The sequence below is a fragment of the Lycium ferocissimum genome, unplaced genomic scaffold, assembly GCF_029784015.1.
Source record: "Lycium ferocissimum isolate CSIRO_LF1 unplaced genomic scaffold, AGI_CSIRO_Lferr_CH_V1 ctg60, whole genome shotgun sequence".
NCBI classification, from domain to species: domain Eukaryota; kingdom Viridiplantae; phylum Streptophyta; class Magnoliopsida; order Solanales; family Solanaceae; genus Lycium; species Lycium ferocissimum.
Window position 1 is genome coordinate 629,142 of NW_026726189.1, and position 20,845 is coordinate 649,986.

Here is a 20,845-nt window from a genome sequence, read left to right on the forward strand (position 1 = left end):
TAGTTTAATAATGGAAAAGTTATTTTTAAAAAAAAGAATAAGAAAACTGATTATTTAGTTTTCACATTTAAAAAAAAATAAACTTTCTATTTTTTAATCATTTTTTTCTGATTTTCTACTTTTTTGATATTTTTTTACAAAAATTATTTTTTTTCATATTTTTTTTAAAAAATCCAAATTTATTTTTTAAAAATGCTGATTTAAAAAAAATAATAATGCAGTTTTTAAAATATATATATATATATATATATATATATATATATAAAATATTATTTTTTAATTTCCATTTAGGTGCCACCATAGCATTACTTACTTATGCGCGTGGACGATTTTTTTGAAAAATTTGAATTTTCCACGTGCGCTTTTGGAGAGTGATTACACATTTAGTTCAGATGTGTTTTGCAAATTAGATAGTGATAGTATAGGTAATTTTTTCAACTTTATGATAGTCTAGGTATGAAACTCAAAAAAAGTGATAGTATGTTTTGGACCCTTTATCTCTTTTTTATTATAGATAACTCCTCACCCAAAATGCAGTAACAAATGCTTGGCCCCTTCTCAATTTTCGTTCTCAATATTTTCTAATTTTTTAAAGGTTTACAGATATTTTGTTATTGCATTTTGGGCGTTTCCTGTTTTTATTAAGCTCGCATCACCTTAGGCGGCACTAATTGCTTACTTGAAAATCCTATATTAATAACCAGTTATATAAGTTAATGAACTGTAACTAGTTAGAATTTAAATTAGTAGATCATTTCTTGAGTTTGTTATTTACTACTACCTGTTGAACTACCCACGTCCACTAACGGCTTCAGAAAGCCTTATCCAAACGGCCCATAATTAGAGAGTCGCACAAAACAACCTTGTGGATCGTTAGGAACTGGGTCGTAGTACCATACGGCTGAACACAGTAATTTTAGACACTCTCACGAACTAATTTGTCAAGAAAGACCGTCTGGGTCGGAGTCTTAATTGAGTGGGGCATCGTAAGGGAACTGTACCTTCAACTTCGATGCTGTTTATGTTTGGTCCAATGTAACATTGAAAATCTAAACACGCAGGGTTGTCTCAGTATGAGCGCGCTTCTTGTGAGGTGCATGAAACTCTTAGGTACAAAAAGAACATAGAAAAGAATTTTAAAAGAAACCTCAGTATGCGCCATGGTGAAGGGCATGAAACTCCAGTCTTACAAAAGAAAATGAACAGCATTTTGCAGGATAATAGAATAGTAAAAGAAAACAATTCTTCTGATAAAATCTATGATAAAGAGAGGATACTAGGATCAATCCACATCCAGATAAAAATTGTCTCATATACACTAACTGTGATACATGCTTGTTTTGAGGGGAAGGGCGACCAAATTGCTGGAAAAACTTGCTTGCCTTGGGTCGTCAAGAATTTGATAAAAGAGGAAAAGGAGAAAGAAAACAACAGGAAAACAACTAGCTCAAAAATCTAAAAGAAGTCCGACTGAGGTCACTAGTGCCTTTTCCCATCCTAATTGTCGCGCCTAGTCCTCCGACGAGGAGCAGCAGCAGCATCCTCACTCTCCTCTTCCTTCTCCTCAGCGGCGGCTTGACTATTGGAAGTGGAAGTTTCGGCTCCATCAGTTTTCTCTGTCACTGTCTCTGCACTAGCTCTAGCCTGCATATATACACACAGCAGAGACATCAGACCTAAAAGGAAAAATGAAACAGGAGGGTTCTTTTATTTTTTCTCTTTTAACTTGAATGGTAGGTGTTAGCGCTTACAGGCTGCTGCTTCTTCCCACCGAAGATGAGCTTCAACAGAACTGAGAAGACAACAACTATGACTGAGACAACAACACCCACTGTGATATTGGGCTGTGTCTCAGCTTTCTCGAGAAGTTCCTAGAGATAGTAGTCAAAAATGCATTAGCTACTTGCAGCAAAACGAAACCCTTTAATGCAACAAGAGAGAGCAAGTGCCTTCACTTACCATTACTTTGACCTTGTGTTTACCCAGGACAGGGATGTCAGCTACCTTGTGGAGGAGGTCAAATACCACTTTCTGCAAAGTATTCCCACATATTTCAAATTGTGCGACATGAGAAAATAAAAGCATAGGGATTTATATGGTGAAGAAAGTTAAATCCTTTACCTGGTATCCTTTGAGGCCACCAGATTCTGCTTCTTCCTCGGCTTTCTGTTTCTCCTTCTCTACATCAAACTTGGGTTTCCAGGCAGTCTTCCTATATGATTCTGCAACTTTTTCATCACTCGCTATCAAGATATTGTCAAACAATATGCCATCTTGCATTGTCCAGATCTCAATGCCAATAGCTGCAATAGGCTCAAAGTTGGGTTTGTCAAGTTCAAAATGGTCAGGATTTGGGATATCTCTGGGCTTCCATATACCCTTGTAATTGGGGTTGTCAATAAGTGGAGCGTGCCATTTTCCCTTGTAAGCTGGATTTCTCTTCATTGGTCTTTTCCACTCTCCACATCCAGGAGCTGCTTCACATTTTGGGTTGTCTATCTTTGGAGCCTCCCATTCACCATCCTCCTCATCGTCCCAGTCTTCAGGCTTTGTGGCCTCGGGATCATCAACCTCCTCAGGCTCATCATCCAACCATCCTTCAGGCTTCTCAGCTTCCTCGTCTTCAATTTCCATTGGTGCATCCTCGTCCCAATCATCTGGTTTCTTAGCATCTGGGTCGGGAATCTTGGCTCTCTCATCCCAATCCTCAGGTTTCTTATCTTCTGGGTCTGGAATGGTCTCAGCAGGAATGAGTGGCGGCTCAAAATCATCACTTGAAAGGAAGTTAGCCTTCTTCTTTTCTTCCCCGTCAACCAAGATCAGAACTTCATTGTCCGGTTTCAACACAGCAGTGTAAACATGGGTTAGTTTGTCAGCTGGTACAGAAGGAGGAAACTTGAGGTGGTGCTCAATGTACTCCCCGCTCTTAGGGTTCTTATGTTTCAAAATAAAGTGCACCTTGTTTGTGGCTCCACATTTATCGGGTCCAAACATTATAGTATAGGGCGACTCATTATCAAAACCCTTTGCGGTCCAACCTGCTTCCTGAGGGCGGAGGTATTTTATGTAAGCACCACCACATTCAAGTCCCTCCTGGAGACGAACCTCATATTGAAGGACAACAGTTCCATCTTTGAGGTCAACAACATTGTCAAGCTCCTTGACAATAGCGTATTTCCTAGCCTTCTCACTAACTAGAAGTCCGTAATCATCATGTCCCTCGCTCTTGGCATGTTTCCACACACCTGACACACAATTACATGTCCAATTTAGACTTGCACATCTTCCAAGATCAAAGATTTGACATCACATCATTAATGCAAACACAATGCACAAGCATATAAGACACTGTTTTACTTCAGAGATATATTACTTTTCTATAAGGGCTTTCTGCATCAGAGATACTACTTCAGCCTACATAGCAAACTAGAGAGTACACAGACATAGGAACTTTAAGTGGCTACATGAAAATTTGGTTCTCATATCATATTTTGGCAGGGATAATCGAAATATTTCAATGCTTAAGACTGCATAATAGTCAATCCGGGCACGTAAATTGCACCTCCACATAAGTTCCGCAGCTTAAAGCACTTTAATTTTTCAAGAGTAAAAGTACTTACTCTACTTACTCTTAGTAACTAAGATAGGATCATTTACAAGCACTGAAACCCTATTACAACTAAATAATCCTATATAGTTAAGAGACAGGATAAGCATCCATAAAAGATAAGAACATCACAACATTTTTCGCTCCCCTGTCAGCAAGCAAACACTTCAAACAAGTTATGTTCCTTAATCATTCCTTCTTCCTTTAGCCTTAAAATTTCAAAATTACTTCTCAACCTTCTGATTCTTTTAATTCTACTCCATTAACAAGGTTCAAATGAATCTGAAGGAAATACCAAGGACACAGTAGCAGCTAATAATATGAACTACAAATACATATGATTTTTAACAGCTTAAAAGACACTACAATGATCTAGAACACAATAAATGATTTCACAACTTAACAACAAGGTGAAATAAAAAATAGCATAACATAAAAATCAAAAGAAATACTAAAGAGATCCAAGCAAAACCTCACCTGAATAATCCTCTTTCTCAGACACAATCCATCGCCCATCAAATGCTTCATTAAACGATTCATAGAACTTCTACAGAAAAACAAACAACCAAATCTCAGAACAAATACAATACAATACAGATCGTTAAAAAATCCAGTAAAAAACAAAGTTACCGATAGTAAAATCTTACCACATCAGAAGAAGCATAAAGCTGAGAGAAAAAGCAACAGGCGAATAGCAACAGTGCATATTGCGCACAGATCTTCCTTTTACTTTCTTCCATAACCCAATATGGACTATGCGAAGAAGATAATATACGTAACTGTATCAGAGATCTGTAATTTGGAAAACCCTAAGGCGTGTTTGGATCAAGGAGAAGATAAGAAGACTCTAGAAACTATTAGAGGAAGAGAGTGAGAGCTTATTAGAAGGACGAAATATTCAGAGTGCATAAATAGATCTTGAGAAATAAAGGCATCGACTTGTTGTAGCCAATGGAACTTCATGACACGTGAAGTTAACCAATGGCTGTTTGCCACGTTTGCATACGCGACGAGGTTAGCGAAATTAGGATCTACGGTTGAGATTGTTTTCAGCTGCCCCATTGGTCACTTTTGACTCTTGTTCTTCTTTTTCCATTTTGATTAGGATCTACGGCTATTTAACTATTTTTTAATCTTATCTTAATTTCCATTTTCTATTTTTCTGATAGAGTAAGGTGTTCAAAGCTTGATTTGGACCATTAATGAATCTTTTTATTTACTAGAATTTTGGTACTTAGACAATAATTAATTTTTATTTAAAAGGAAACCGAGTCAAATTATATTATAAATCAAAAGAGTAATTTAATTTATCAAGACTGTGAGTACAGATCTGTATATTCCCTTGATTCTTCTCTCCTAAATATTTCAAGGGTCGTTAATAGCGTATTTCTCGAACATAGGATGATTTGGATATGTGTAGACCTTCTTGGGATGTATTTGATGTCCATGAAATGATATTGTGGATCTTCTTAAAGTATTTGATTGTCAAGAAATATTCGGCCACATATTAATCTCTTTATGCATATCTCGAGAAGTTTATGGATTTTCAAGGGAATATGTGCCACTTTATATGGGGATAAGCTATGGTTTAATTAGGGTAGAGTAGCCTTGACAGATATTGGGCTCGTCTTGGAGATTCTCACAAAATTTCAATGTCTATAAATGCCCCCTACTTTAAGGATTGTCGGAGTGAATTTGTCCAAAATCATGAAAGACGAGACTTGAAGTACCTATGAAAACGGAGGTTTTATTTTTGCGGTTTGGTGGCTCCAGATTTTACAGATCTGATTTGTGAGAGAATAGATGAAGGGCGGATTTGGTCCCACTAGGAGAAAATAAACTGCAATCACAAAATAAATAAAAAGAGTATTGTGAATTTAAATATGTATATCCCTTGATTCTTCTCTCCTAAATATTTCAAGGGTCATTAGTAGTGTATATCTCGAACGTAGGATGATTTGGATTTGGATATGTGTGGACCTTCTTAGGATGTATTTTCCTTGATCTCCATGAAATGATATTGTGGATCTTCTTGAAGTATTTGGTTATCAAGAAATATCCGGCCACATATTGATCTCTTTTTGCATATCTCGGGAAATTTATGGGATTTTCGAGATATTTTCAAAGGGAAATGTGTCCGTTTATATGAGGGTAAGCTAGGATTTAATTAGGGTAGGGTAGCCTCTAAAAAACCATTCCCACAAAATTTCAATCTCTAGGATGTAATCTTCACTTTTCATTAATCTAAAGATGAGTTTAAGTTTTTATATGCTTTCAAGCTTAATCAAATATTATTACAAAGAAATATGTAAAGGATAAATTCATTTTATTTGATGAGCAAACAATATGTACAGTATCGTCTTGTGAACAGCTAATTTTTATAGAATTGAAATATTGATAGGTTAAAGTCACAACTCTATATAACATAAATAAAATTTGATTACAGAATTGTAAATTACCAACATTTCATTTTATTTTATTTTTTTAACTTTATTTCTCTTCGTTATTCCCCTTGAAATTTGAATTGAATTCGAAAAATCAAAAGAAACATTTTTTTTCCTCTCAAGGCCTTTGTTAGCAACAAATTTTCTCAATTACAGAAAATAAACTGCAAGTACAAAATAAATAAAAAGAGTTTTCATTTATTAAGATCGTGAGTACAAATCTGTGTATTCTGTTGATACTTATCTCCTAGATTTTCTCCGTAATTCGAGGGCAGTTTGTAGCGTATTTCCCGAACGTAGGATAATTTGGATGAGGATATTCTTTGAATATATTTGATCTCCATGAAAGAAACTTTTATTGACTTGACAGTAAGCATTTTCAAAATAATTTTGAAGTTCATTTAGTGAAAACTTCAAATTGTAGACTAGTAATATTCATGAGTAGATCTCCCCTAAAAGAAACCTTTGATTTCATGAAAACATTCCTACTAGATTAGCACATCGGAATAACTATTGTACCATATATATAGAGAGAGAGGTGTAAAATCATTTTTTACGAAATTCCTTCGGAGAATGGAGTCATAAGAAGAATTACATCTCATTATTATGTATTAATAATGAACAAAACATAGGTTTTCTATAATTAGTGCATCCTTACTTTAGGATAGTCAACTTAACCTAAAGTAGTTTTTTTTCCCCAAAAACACTTGAAACCTTAGTCAAAGCACAAATTATTATTCTAAAATTTGTAAACACATATCCTTTCAAATTGATTAATCAAATATAAATTGACACTATGCAAAAAATTTTGAAGAAACACTTTTCACAAAAAATATTTTTCATGATAAGCAAATTTTGGGAAGTTTGACTAAACGGGCTATTAGAGGTCAACGCTACGAAGTTGACCATCAATTTTTCTTGATTTCTTATTGAAACTTTGTAATCCTAGTTTAGTCATTTGTAGCGGTATTATTACGATTTAAGATATATAATATATATATTGAAGTTAGATTGAGAGTTTAGTGTATTTAATTGCAATGACCCATGCCACAATTGGCCTGTTAGATAATCCATTACTTGTTAGGTGAATTACGACTTTCCAAAACTTAATTTGGTATTCAGTAGCCTAACGCTTCTGCTTATTATTATTTTATTTATTTTTCTTTCCTGTATGAAATTGAGAGGATGAGATGGACTTATGTCACATTCCACAAAAATCTGTTCCGTTATTTTATTTGGAAGCAGGGGTATACATGGATCGGGTTGGTTCGGATTTTTTCAATACCAAATCAAACTAATTGCGTCGGGTTTTTAAATTTATACACCAAACCAAACCAATAAAATTTTGGTTTTTCATCCTCGGGTTTTCTCGAGGTTTTCGGGTTTTTTTTTCCGGCATAGTCTTGATGCAAAACATATACTCCCTCTGTTTCAATTTGTTTGAACCTATTTCCTTTTTAGTCCGTGCCAAAATGAATGACTTCTTTCCTAATTTGGAAACAAATTCAGCTTTTATGAATGATTTCTGCCCACACAAATTTTCAAGGCTTATTTTGAACCACAAGTTTCAAAAGTCTTTCCTCTTTCTTAAATGTCGTGTCCAATCAAATGGGTTCATATAAATTAAAACGGAGGGAGTAACTTTTACTTCAAATATTTCTTTAGTCCTAGTAAGATACAACTATATAATTAAGACGTTTCTTAAGAAAATAACACAAAATGTGAGAAAAGTGATGACATGGTATTAAGATATTCAACAAAAGATAATAAAATAGGTTAAAATAAATATCGCTAATTAATAAGCCATAAAGAAAATGACCATGATCTAAAAATACTAAGTAATGCTAAAATAAGTACGGCTAATAAGTATTAATTACATAACAAAGAAAAAAAACTTAAGTTATGTATTTCCACTCTCTAAACCAATTATGCAAAACTAAAGAATAGATATCCAACATTATTGTCATTCGTAGTGGTAAATTGAATTCCTTTTGTCAGCATTAGTGTTGAGTTGGTTTTGGTTTGGACTTTATTTGAATTACTAACATCCATAGGATATAAAATTTATTGACATTCAAAATTTCTAAGTTCAAGCTTGAATAATATGATAATACATAAAAAACTACAAAAAAAATTAAGAAATATAATATTTTTATGTATAAAATATTTTAAAAAATTGAATACATGTAATGTCGGGTTGGTTTGGTTCGATTTGACTTTTTTAGCTAAAACCAAACCAAACCAATTATGGTCGTTTTTTTTTTTCAACACCGAACCAAGTCAAATCAAACCACTAGTCGAATTTTTTCTCGGTTTGACTCGATTCATTGATTTAGTGCGATTTGTCGGTTTACTTTGTATACCCCTATTTGGAAGGATTAACCAAAATTCGTGCCTCAACACACACAACTTATACACACTCAGAGTCTCAGATATTTGAGCTATATTTTATGTAGATTATTTTAAAAGATTTAATTAAAAACCGGATTATCACTAGCCACAATTTGTTTGGTTATCCTAAAAACACTTCAATCTAGTCTACTCAAAATAATAGATAATATCCTTAAGATAATTAGTTCAATTAATTATCAAATAACAATATGTTTAATAATTCGATTTCAATAAGCTAAATCATGCATGCCTTTGTTATATTCTTTAATGCAGCATACAATCGTATCCCTCATCATGAGGTGAGTAATAGGGACGATGGGATCTCTTTACTTTTAATTAACGTTCTATAATTGATTTTAATTAGCGGTCTATAATTGAGTTTTGTGAATGAGAAGTTTTTGGTAAAGGTCATTTTAGGCAATCATTTAAATTTTATCTCTAATTTTAGAAGTTGGGTAAAGATAGTCCTTGGGACAAACAAGACATTAGATTGTTATGTAAAATCTACCTACTAAATTCGGAAAAGGGCCAAATATACTCCTGTATTGTTGAAAAAATTTCTCTTGTTTTGTCCCTTTGAGGACATCCGATAAAATTGGAACGATACAGAGAGATTAGCAGGGCCCCTGCGTAAGGATGACACGCACAAATTGAGAAATGATATTATTGAAAAAGGGCCAAATATACCATTGCAATTTTAAATCGTGACTTAACATTTCCTCATAGATTTTTCAATTTGCGTTGAGATCTCTAGAGCGTGGTCTAAAAGTTCAAAAAGTTGTAAGAAAAATAAAAATAATGATAATTTATTAAATGTCTATCCCAAAAGTAGGGGTACATGGACCAGGTTGGTTGGGATTTTTCAAATACCAAACCAAACCAATTGTATCGGGTTTTTAAATCTATAAACCAACCCAAACCAACAAAAGTCGGGTTTTCAACCTCTGATTTTCTCAGTTTTTTCGGGTTGCTCAGATTTTTTCGGGTTTCTCGGATTGTTCGTGGTTTGATATGGCTCATCTTACAATAAACCTGACAAAATCTGAGTTATACGCATTAGTTCCTTTGCAATAAGGTTTTTGAGAGAATACTTCCTAAGGAAATACCATAACAGCTCTTAAAAATAGGTACAGACTGTTAAAAGACAATCATGTATTATGAGAATTCTTCAGCAACTTTTGAATGACAACACTTTCTCAGGGATGTATAACCAACCCCTTTTGATACTTACCGAGTAACACAAAACCACATTCATATCACTGGACATAAAGGAAACCATGGGATCAAGTTGGTAAGCTTCTCCATTTCAAAAAAAAAATAAAAAAAATGTTGGTATGCTTCTGCTTGCCACCAATTTAACTACTTAAATTCTGGGGTAATTGCTAAAAGATATGGCAACGGTAATTGCCAAAAAATAACCTCAACAAGGAAATGATCGCCAGAGAAATTCAACACTTAAATCCAATCGCTTCCAATAGCATTAGAGACAAAACAGAATATGACAAAACTACAAACTACATTAGAGTTGATGGAGTAATACTCTAAGATCATATAGACTATTACTTATATGGGCTTCAAAACTTACGGATCATTTCACAAATTAAGTACAAACCTGAATGTAAAAATACAGAAATTATGAAAAAATTTAAGAAAATATTTATAAATCACATTCTAATAAATATTTTTTATGTATAAAATAATTTAAAAGTATTATAGATATAATCGGGTCGGTGTGATTTCGGTTTGACTTTTTTTAGTTGAAACCAAACCAAATCTATTACGGTCGGATTTTTTTTTTCCAACACCAAATCAAACCAAACCCACTAATCGGGGTTTTTTTTTTTTTTTTTTCTTTTCTGGTTGGATTCGGTTTATCAATTTGGTGTGGTTTATCGGTTTACTGTGTACAACACTACCCAAAAGAGATTACCGACAAAAAATCTGAATCTAATTGTACTCTGAATAGCAGATGGCTAAACAACAAAAGCTATATCCAAAAATAGTTCGTTTTGTTTTGCCTTTTGCCTTTTGCCTTTGCAATTACCAATCGATGAAGTGACTTTCTTGAATGAAAACCGGCATGAATAACAAGTAATTTGGAAGGGCTTCTTGATAACAGACTGTGATTCACAGTCCTCGATCTCCGCCTTTGATCGGTTTCATCAATACTTCGATATCTAATTTCTCCATATATATATATAGCCTGCATAACAAGCAGAAAGATGATCAATTTAATACATTAGAAAGGTGTAATATTCCAGGATTATATATTAAGAAAATTGGCCCTCAAGCATGAATTTGCTAAACTAGGAAAGTCGGAGTTTTCTGGACTCAAACCCTCAAGGCTGTTCTTTAATTAAGCTGCAACGAAGAAGCATAGCTCTATCACTATGAGCAGCATTGAGGGAGAGAGTTCAGAAGACTCTAGATCTCCATTAATGTCATCTCTTGCACATACTCGATTGTTTCTAATTAAATCCATACAGAGCGTGCAAAAAGATGCATATATCACGAATTAAAGAGGAGCTTGAGAGTTCATATGGAAGTAGCTCATTATTTATAGGGTAAATTCGGGTCAATTTACTCAATATTTTTAAATTTGTTTCTCCATCAAGTAAATATATTAAAATGTCACTACTGTATATCTGCAAGCCTTGCTCTTTCCATCCCTCCATTTTTTACTTCTTTTTGTTCTTTTGTAAAGAAAGTGTTATTGCTGATGAACTTCGAGTAAATTGCCTCCACAAGTCTGATGCCAATAAATAATAATGAAAACAAATTGAATTTACTAAGAAGTTACATGTTAGGTCCCTTGAGGGAACGTCCTGCGAAAATTCTAACAAATTAGCATCTAAAGAAAATGTAATTCCAGGCAAACATTACGTGTCATTGATATGGATTACAATGGACCACTCTTTTTCCTTTCTTTTTATTTAATCATTTTTTTTGCGCGGATTGCCCTTCTTTTGAGGTGGTCTTTAAATTTTACCCCTCATATTTGTGGTCTTTAAATTATGCCCCTCATATTCTTTGGTCTTTAATTTTTGCCCTTCGCATTGCAACTCGAGCGTTCACGCGAGAAATCATGAGGTTACGGTTCGAACCCCAAAACATAAATTAAAAAAAAAATTACAAGAACAAAGATTTGGGTCGCGTGTATCGGACCGCATATACTTGTTAAGGAATTGCAAATTTATGCGGACGGCATACTCATGCCTTATAAAATGGGCGGACTTGACATAAGTATCGAATTAAATAACTTTGGTAAATTGTGAGTTTATGGGTGGGTACCACTTTTAATGGGCAAACTTTTATGGGACGGACATAAATTTGTGAAGGAATTACCAAAGTTATCACAGGACCGACATACTTATGCCAAGTCTGCCATAAGGCATAAGTATCTGCGATCGGCGTAAGTTTGGTAATTCTTAGCAAGTTTATCTTTGATGAAGCAAACTTTTATCTTGGGACCGTATATAAACTTTGTGAAGAAATTCTGCAAAGTTATCTTGAACGGCATACTTATGCGAGTGATACGCTCATAAGGCATAAGTATCACAGGGTCAAACTATGCTTTGGTAATTCAGCCCTTCTTCAAGTGTAGCGATAGCGGCATATAGCGAAATTTAAACTACGCCTTGCGAATTTTTTTTTAAAAATTTTGTTGTTGGGGTTCGACACTTCAGAACTCATGAGGTTTAGCCGAAGGGTAAAATTTAAAGATTTCAAATATGAGAGACAAAATTTAAAGATCACCCAAAAGAAGGGCCCTCATTTAATTCGTCTTTTTCTCTGACTTTACTTACGACACTTTAAAATGATACGGGAAGAAGAATTATGTGGAGTATTACTAGTATTTTATTTCTGGCCAAACCTCGTTATAAACGGCTACTGATTTGTGTAAATATTTGTAGTATATAAATGTTATCAAATATTTAAAACTATTAAAAAATTAAAGTTCATTTATTTTTTAAATTCATTGTTAAATTAAACCACATCACATAAATTGAAACAGAGTGAAGTCTTTTGAAGGCCAAATGGATTTATCAATTTTTTTGAGTGTTTTGGTGAATTTAAAAGCCCATTTTATCTTAAAATAAGCAAAAAAAATAATTAGCCCCATTTGACTTAGCCTTATCTAAAGAAGCTTATAAATTGAAAATAACTTTATAAGCCAAAAAAAATAAGTTGGACTACCCAAAAGCAACTTATAAAAAATTTCGTTTTTTTAAAGCATCCAAAGCAGTGCTCTTAATACTTTGTGGTGATTATCTTAGGAAGGGTCATTTGCACTTTTGTCCCTATTTTGTGCTAGTCTTCAATTTTTGCGGCTCATAACAAATAACTTTTTCGCAAGGCATAAGTTTATATTTCCGCATCCTAATATCTCATAATTTATGCCCCGCACTGTTAAAGAATTTATCTTACTGCTACACATAAATTCGATTTTGAAAGCCAAAAATGAAAGACCAGCCCATTTGAAGGGAAAACCGTGCAATTTCTTCTCTTTAGGAACGGCTTTGTTTATTAAAAAACTGGGCTGGGCTTTCAGTGGAAACCAGGCCAGCCCATTCGTCGCAATCTATCAGTCAATCTCAAATGGGAATTGTTGTCGGCCTTCACCGTCTTTACCGACTTGACCATGAAAGAGTAGTAGTAGTAGTAGTTTAATGAAAATAGAAAAAAGAAAGAAAAATATTGACAACATCAAACATCAAAGATAGTCGTAGGATATCTGATCCTGAATTGAAATGTTCTTCAAATAATTATGCAGAGAAGCAAAGTCATAAAGACACTATATTTCTGTTTGCGAAACTCCTATAAAGACACTATATTTTTGCTAGCTAATTCTGCTGACGAAGTATATTATTATCAATATCCACCCTGAGGGTTATTATGTATATGCCTTGTTTATCTCAATGTATATTCATTGCCACGGATCATTGTTAATCATTTCTTGCTTTCTCATGCGATTTTTGTTTTAAAGCCGTGGTGGTAGGCTTGAAACTAAAACTTAGTTTGTATATTTATAGCTTCTTTGGCCAAGTTTTCAAAATTTACTTTATTCTGTAGAATGTTTTTTTATTAAAAGAGTTTTATTAAAAGAGTTTTTCGAAAAAGTACTTTTGAAGAGTAAAAATTAAGTTTGTGTTTGGTTAATCAATTTAAAAATCATTTTTAATATTAATTAGAGGAGGTCTTTTTTTTTTTTTTTTTTTGGTTGCAAAGGATACTATATTATATTTATAATAAAAGTGGCATACAAAGATCGAGGTGTTATGGAAGCACTCGCGGATCAATGTTATTTATCATACATGTGGTGGCATTGCTAGTGCCTAGCCTAGAGGGGCTCATAAGTGTGTCGTTACAAAAGGAGATGTTCTGGGAAGCATTGGACCATGTGATATGCCTTCGCCTAGTAGTGTTAGACCGATCTTCTTTTACAAAAAAGAGGCGGTTGCTCCAAAACCACGAAGGAAGGTGGAGTTGTCAGACGACGTCCTTCTTTATCAAGTGCATTTAGAGCGAATTAATCTGGCCGTGTCCTTCTTTTTGTTCTTTTTCCCTTTACAATTACCGGTGATGAAATGACATCCTTCTATGAAAATTCGATTTCTTGAATATATATTGTGAAATAATAATACTGTACACCCTCTACGGGTGCCATGACCTCATATATATATGAATAATATTTACATATTACATAAATACCCCTAGGTATCCTCTATTACACCCTGTTGTGCGGGGAAACCACGCGCGAGTTGGATCGTAAATATTCAAAGCGTTGACCGGATAAGTTCTTCGTGAAAATATCGACCAAGCGGAGTGTGAGTTGGGACATGAACTACCAAATCACCATGAGCAACACGCTCTCGTACAAAATGATAATCAATTCGAATATGCTTACTACGATCATGTTGACGGATTCCAAATGGTACGTCGCGAAACATTATCACAATAAAGTCTAACGGAGAACGTATCATCAATCCCGACTCGCTAACAGAGAACGGATCCAAAGAGTGTCTGTATGCGGGTGTAGGAAAGCGCACATACTCTGCCTCGGTGGACGACTTGGACACGTGGGTTGTTTCTTCGCGCCAAGAAATGAGGGCGTCCCCAAAAAAGATCGCATAACCGTGGTGAACTGCAACTATCGGGACGGCCGGCCAATCTGCGTACGAGTAAGCTAACATAATTGAAGCTTGCTGCAGACGTAACCACAAACCAAAATCTGCCGTACCAACAAGTACTGTAGACGCGCTTAACGACAACAAGTGAGATGTACGAGGAGCATGCATAACCGAGAAACCAAGTGTACAGCATATGTAATATCGAGTCTAGTCATGGTCAAGTATTGCAAGGTTCCCTACCATACTACGGTACTCACTAGGATCGGACAATAACTCACCATCGGTGAGAGACAAAGTAGTACGGCGGGAAAGAGGAGTGCGTCTTGGCTTAGGTTGTATGAAGGTTGAACTTACGAAGAAGATCCTTAACATACTTGTGTTGGCATAAAAATAAGCCATTAGACGTACGCTGCTTGAGGAAGAAATGCAAATTCCCCAAATCTTTCATAGCAAACTCTTTGGCCAAAACGGAAATGAACTTGGTAATTAAAGGAGTAGAGTTGCCAGTAAGAATGATATCATCAACATATAAAAGAAGATAAATAATGAAATTGCCCTTACGAAAAATGAAGAGAGAATTATCGGATTGTGCACAAAAGAAGCCACGTCGCAACAAGCGCTAAACCAGATGATACAAGCTCGTGGAGCTTGTTTAAGACCATAGATAGACTTTCGGAGACGACAAACATGATTCGGAAAATCGGGATGAACAAACCCCTTAGGGAACATTCCATATACACTTCCTCTAACGATGTCCCGTATAAGAAGGCATTCTTAACGTCTAATTGCCGAATAATCCAACCAAAAGAAATAGCAAGAGTTAAAACCAACCGAACAATAGTCGATTTCACAACAGGGCTAAAAGTCTCAGTGTAATCTACACCAGCTTGTTGATGCATTCCACGGGCAACTAGACGAGCCTTAGGCCGAACCACGTTACCATGCGCATCGCATTTTAGCGTATAAACCCATTTTGTACTAACCAAGTTTTTATTCGAATTAAATGGTACTAAGTCCCAAGTATGATTAGTGAGCATTGCATTAAACTCCTCGGCCATGGCTTGGCCACTTTGGCACCTTATTAGCTTGTAAGAAACAACTCGGTTCTTTTCATACTCGATAGTGTTGAGATTTAATAGAGTATTTGGTTCAAAAATACCATCTTTAGCGCGAGTCCGCATTCCATGAACATTAGTAGAAGACGGTGGAACAAAGATGCCACCCCGAAAGGAGGAGCGACATTCTGTTGGACCACGGTATCAGAAGAAGCACAAATGTGGTGCGGACTGTGGGGCTCAGAAGAAGACGCAGGTGGGGAAGACGACTCAGCAAGGTATGGGCTAGGTGGGACGCTTGGACTGGAATGTGACAACTCAAGAGGGGACTGTGTAGGTGGGCTGGGAATGGAGTAGAACTCGGTGGTGGACTAAGAGGACCATGAGATGCCGGGACGAAGAAGGTGAACACAGGGATGGGGCAGACAGACGGGTGTGGTCCGAAACAGAACGATCACCTAAGGGAATGGTGTGAGCCACATTAGTCGGGGATTGGGAGAAGGATAAAAGTGAAGGGTCCGAATCACTAGTCCCAATGACTTTGGATGGTTGACTCGACACTAAGGTTCGATATGGATAGACAGACTCATGAAATCCGACATCCCGACTCACATATACCGCCCGTAATGGGATCCAAACCGATAACCCTTATAGGGAGCATAGCCAATGAAAACACATGACACCGACCTAGGAGCTAACTTGTTTGATGGTTTTGCGGGGAAAATTAGGGAAAACACGACTTCCAAAGACGCGTAAGAAATTATAATCCGGAACCCGTTTAAATAATTTCTCATAAGGTGATACACCATGCAAACCGGAGTTGGCAATCGATTAATGATATAGGTGGCCGTATAAAAATGACATCGACCCATAATTGAGCGGTAGTGAGGCTGCAATGAACATTGTTCGGGCCAACTCAATGATATGTCGATGCTTTCGTTCGGCTACCCCATTTTGTGCACAGGTGTCCGGGCATGATTTTCGAAAAAAAAGAAATACCATGATGTAAAAAATGGTTAATTAAAGGACCATTATCAAACTCACGCCCTCCATCACTTTGAAAATGTTTTATTTTTGTATCAAATAAATTCTCAACCAACTTTTGAAAGAAAATAAAATTTTGATAGACATCTGATTTTCTTTTTAAAGGATAAATCCAAGAGTAGCGAGAATAATCATCCACAAAACAAACATAATATCTGTATCCAAGATTTGAGGAAATAGTAGATTGCCATAAATCGAGGAATGAACAATTTGCAAAGGTTTATCACACGAATGAATGACATCTTTAAACGGAAGACGATGAGATTTTCCCAAACGACATGAAACACAGTCATGAATAAAACTAGTTGCACAAACAATAGCCTTATTTTTCCTAAGTGTGTCTAGAACTCTATCTCCACAGTGACCAAGTCGACGATGCCAGGTTGGACCAGGAATGGAGGTTGTCAAAAGAGCTATTGGCGGAGTAGAACGATTGGTGATGGTGATCGGGTATACACTCCCACGACTAGTAGCCTTGAGTAGCACCTCCCGAGTGGTTGTCCTTTACAAAAACATGATTCTCGTCAAAACTCACGGACTGATTATTATCTTTGCACAATTTTTGAACGGACATTAAATTAAATTTAAGTTGTGGAACATGATAAACGAGTTTAACCAAAGACTTATTGTTGGAGTTGGGAGGCATCACAATATTTTTAATAGGGACTTTAGTACCATTTGCAACTTTGAACTTGAACTTGGCCAGAGTAAAGAGACTTATTCGTTAAAATACCTTGATCATGAGTCATGTGGGAAGATGCCCCGGAATCAGGAAACCAAGTAGTGGTTTCATTCTCGCCCGTAGGAAGTGCAGCAAAAGCTGACGTAGACGACGTCTGAGCATAACGGGAAGGACAAGCTGGCGAGTGACTGGATGATAGCATATTTGACAAACTACGGGAGGGTATTAGTCCCAAACACCCCCCTCAACATTAGAGTTGCTGCAAAGATATGGTTAGTACCACGGAAGCAAGAACCGTAATACTTTTAGATGCTAAATCGAATTACAAACCTGGCCATACCTCCTGGAGTATTCGAGTGTGTGCATTTTGCCGTGGCCACGAGACACCCTCTTCTTCTTGTCCGTGTTCCGGCCACCGTGACCGCGACCGCGCCACGGCTTCCACGGCCTCCCGGCCGCGCCGACCTCCTCGGCCTTTTACCGTTATTTTTATTGTATTGTTTTGCTTGATGGTAATTAGAAGTAGAGAGTTAGTGTTGGTATGGCGGACGAAGTACTTACGTGGCAAACGCTTGATGAGTCACTAGCCCATGTTCCCTGTTCTTCTTGAAAATCACCCGCTGTTCTTGAACTAGTAGCATAGAACGCAGCTCATCAAAGGACATCGCCCCCAAAAAATGAGTAACGCCAGTAATGAAGGATTCATAATCTCGCTGAAGACCCAATACGGTGTATTCAATTAAGTCTTTATTCGACACGGAGAATTGATAGCGACAAGAGAATCGGTATCAATTTAATCGACGAAGATACGCCTCCGTAGATTAGTCTCGCCTTTCTCGACATGAGACAACATACGTTTCAACTCCATAGACCGAGCCATACTTGCATTCATAAAACGAGACCGTAATCTCTCCAAATCATTATCGAATGTTTAATATCATGGACATCAACTAAAGTCTCTTTAGACAATGTAGTAAACGAACACACGCGCACAATTTGATCAATTCGTATCCGATGATGATAATCGGTATTGCCACTCTCATGATGATGAGCATCAATATATAAAGTGGAGGCTTCGAATGGAACCATCAACCATGCCGAACCATGAGCAATAAGAAACGATTCAAATTGTGTACGCCACGATAAATAATCTTGACAACATTGAGAGTAGTAGTAACAAAATTCTTGACATTAAATTTAGACGGCTCTGACTAGCGGCGAGAGAGGCAAGAGACGGGCGATGAGGATGAAAACCGGGGGGTCGCCAAAGCGGAAAGGCGTGTGTGGGCGGGATACGAGTCTGGATGACCGAGCGAACGTCGAACCCCGTAAGAAAGACCACGCTCAATTGGTGAGTACGGAAGAGAGAGAAGGAGCCACGGAACCGTGTTGGAGTCCACATAAAAGTTGTCGAGGATGGCTCTCCATTACCTTGGTGCATAGGAAACGAGGAGACACGAGGCGCAATTGTAAAGGCGGCGACATAGTGGCGCCATGAACGAACGACGTCACGCAGAAGCCACGACAAAGATGAAGAAAGAGGCGTGGACAAAACGGAGACTCAATATTGGTTGAGACCGTGGAAGAAGGAATTCCAGTAGATGCCATGAAACTGGGCGGAAGCAGGTGGCAAGGGCTACGGAAAGAAGAAGAAAAGAAAAAAAAATTAAACCCTAGAATAACGTGGCTCTTGATACCATGTGAAATAATAATCATACACCCTGCGGGTGCCATGACCTCATATATATATGAATAATATTTACATATTACATAAATACCCCTAGGTATCCTCTATTATATATAGTCATCTCCGCCAATTCCATTTTCAGCATCCTCTGATATATTCTCCTCATGGAGGAACCAGAAATCATAATTACAAGGCATTCAAAAAAGTGTCTCTATGTCATACCTGGAATTTGAACCTGTAAAGCAGAGAAACTTTTCCATCAGACTTGTCACTATAGTTAAAGCTTTTGTTATGTTTAAGCCCTAAGGGTGTTCAAAAGCATATATATTGCCCAATATAAGTTTTGGACGAAAAGATTACCGTTGAACCCCTTCATTAAATTTAGCTCCGCTACAGTCCATTAGTTAGTTGTGTTGAGTTAAATCAGCCCAAAGATATTTTAACATGGTGTGATATTGTTCGTTTTGGGCCAAGTCCGCACGGTTTTCATCGAAAGGCCTCACACCAAATCCTACACCTAACTTCTCAATCTTTTAATTTCCCGTGTGGGGGGGCTTTGTTCATGTAACAAGGTTTGCATCATATATAGTCAAAAGTATAGAAAAGGGTAAAAGAATATTGTATTAGGAACTGTAGCTTCTGGCCTGGCGCTAGCGGATTTGATCTGAAATTCAAGCGCTGAATTCTCCAAAACTAGGAAAGCCAGAGTTTCCTGAACTCAATCTCTCATGGCTGCTCATTAATGTAATTAATTTAGCTGCAAGAAATAGAAATAGAAGTAGTTCTATATATGAGCAGCCATTGAGGGAGAGAGTTCAGAAAACGCTGGATTCCCATTAATATAATCTCTTGCATAACATGTACAGCAGGCTGGGCAAGTGGCTACTGATCACTTCTGAACTCTTACATATACATATGTAATAACTTTGCGGTGCGTCTTGCTGTATATGTGTGCTGAATATCTAAGGATCGGAAGAACTGGACTGAGGGTAGCTAACTATTTATAAGGTAATTGCGGGCCAATTTACTACTTAATTTATTTTAATATTAAAACGTGTAGTTGTAACCCTTGCTCTTTTCATCCCTCCATTATTTTCTTATTTTCTTCGTATGTTCTTTTTTATTAAAGAAAGTGTTTTATTTTTTTATTTTTTATAAACCATAACGAAAGTGTTATTGCTGATGATTAACTTCTAAAGTCCCTCCAGAGTCTGGTCCTAAAACAAATTAAATTTACTAAGAAATTTCACGTTAAATTCCGTGAACGTCGGGTTGCGAAATTTCTACCAAACTTGCATCTATTAAAAAAAGGTAATTACAGGTAAACATTACGTGTCATTGATATGGATTACAATGGACCACTATTTCTTTTCCCTTTCCTCTTCGATTGTCTTCTTATTGTTTTCTGTTTTTACATGCATATATGACAGAGTAAAAAAGGTACTTAGAAAGGATTTTTAATGCTCCATTTCTTTTATTTTATCCGTCTTAATTTGATTGATCACCAAATTTAAGAATGTAAACAGAAAAAAGAATTTTATGGTAATATTCAACAAAAAGTACCCCCTAATCTTATGTATAAAAAGCGTTTTCAACAAGTGAAGTCGCTAAAATAGGTTGGTCTTCCAATTTCAAAGGATCCACACGAAAGTAAAGAGACAAACCTAAGAGATACCATCATAGAAAGAATCGTCTCCTCCTCTGTGTTTTTGAGTGTGGACAAGGATGTCCAATTTTGGACCGACTTCCCCTCTCTGATTATTAATATACAAAAATAGATCTTCAATTAATCTATTCTCAGTAA

General features: G+C 36.3%; 1 protein-coding gene and 1 non-coding gene across 2 annotated transcripts; one reads left to right on the forward strand and one right to left on the reverse strand.

Annotated features, from left to right (window-relative positions):
* Positions 1-1,292: 1,292 nt before the first annotated feature.
* On the reverse strand, positions 1,293-4,497 carry LOC132045146 (calnexin homolog 1). Its single transcript, XM_059435685.1, has 6 exons — positions 4,255-4,497; positions 4,085-4,154; positions 2,122-3,245; positions 1,960-2,031; positions 1,752-1,871; positions 1,293-1,644 (listed from the first exon to the last, which is right to left on the reverse strand). Exons 1-6 carry the CDS (start codon positions 4,345-4,347, stop codon positions 1,498-1,500), a joined length of 1,626 nt encoding a protein of 541 aa, XP_059291668.1. The 5' UTR covers positions 4,348-4,497; the 3' UTR covers positions 1,293-1,497.
* A 4,515-nt stretch (positions 4,498-9,012) lies between these two features.
* LOC132045158 (U6 spliceosomal RNA) lies at positions 9,013-9,110 on the forward strand. Its single transcript, XR_009412354.1, has one exon. It is a non-coding gene; the product is annotated as a U6 spliceosomal RNA (small nuclear RNA).
* Positions 9,111-20,845: the final 11,735 nt, after the last annotated feature.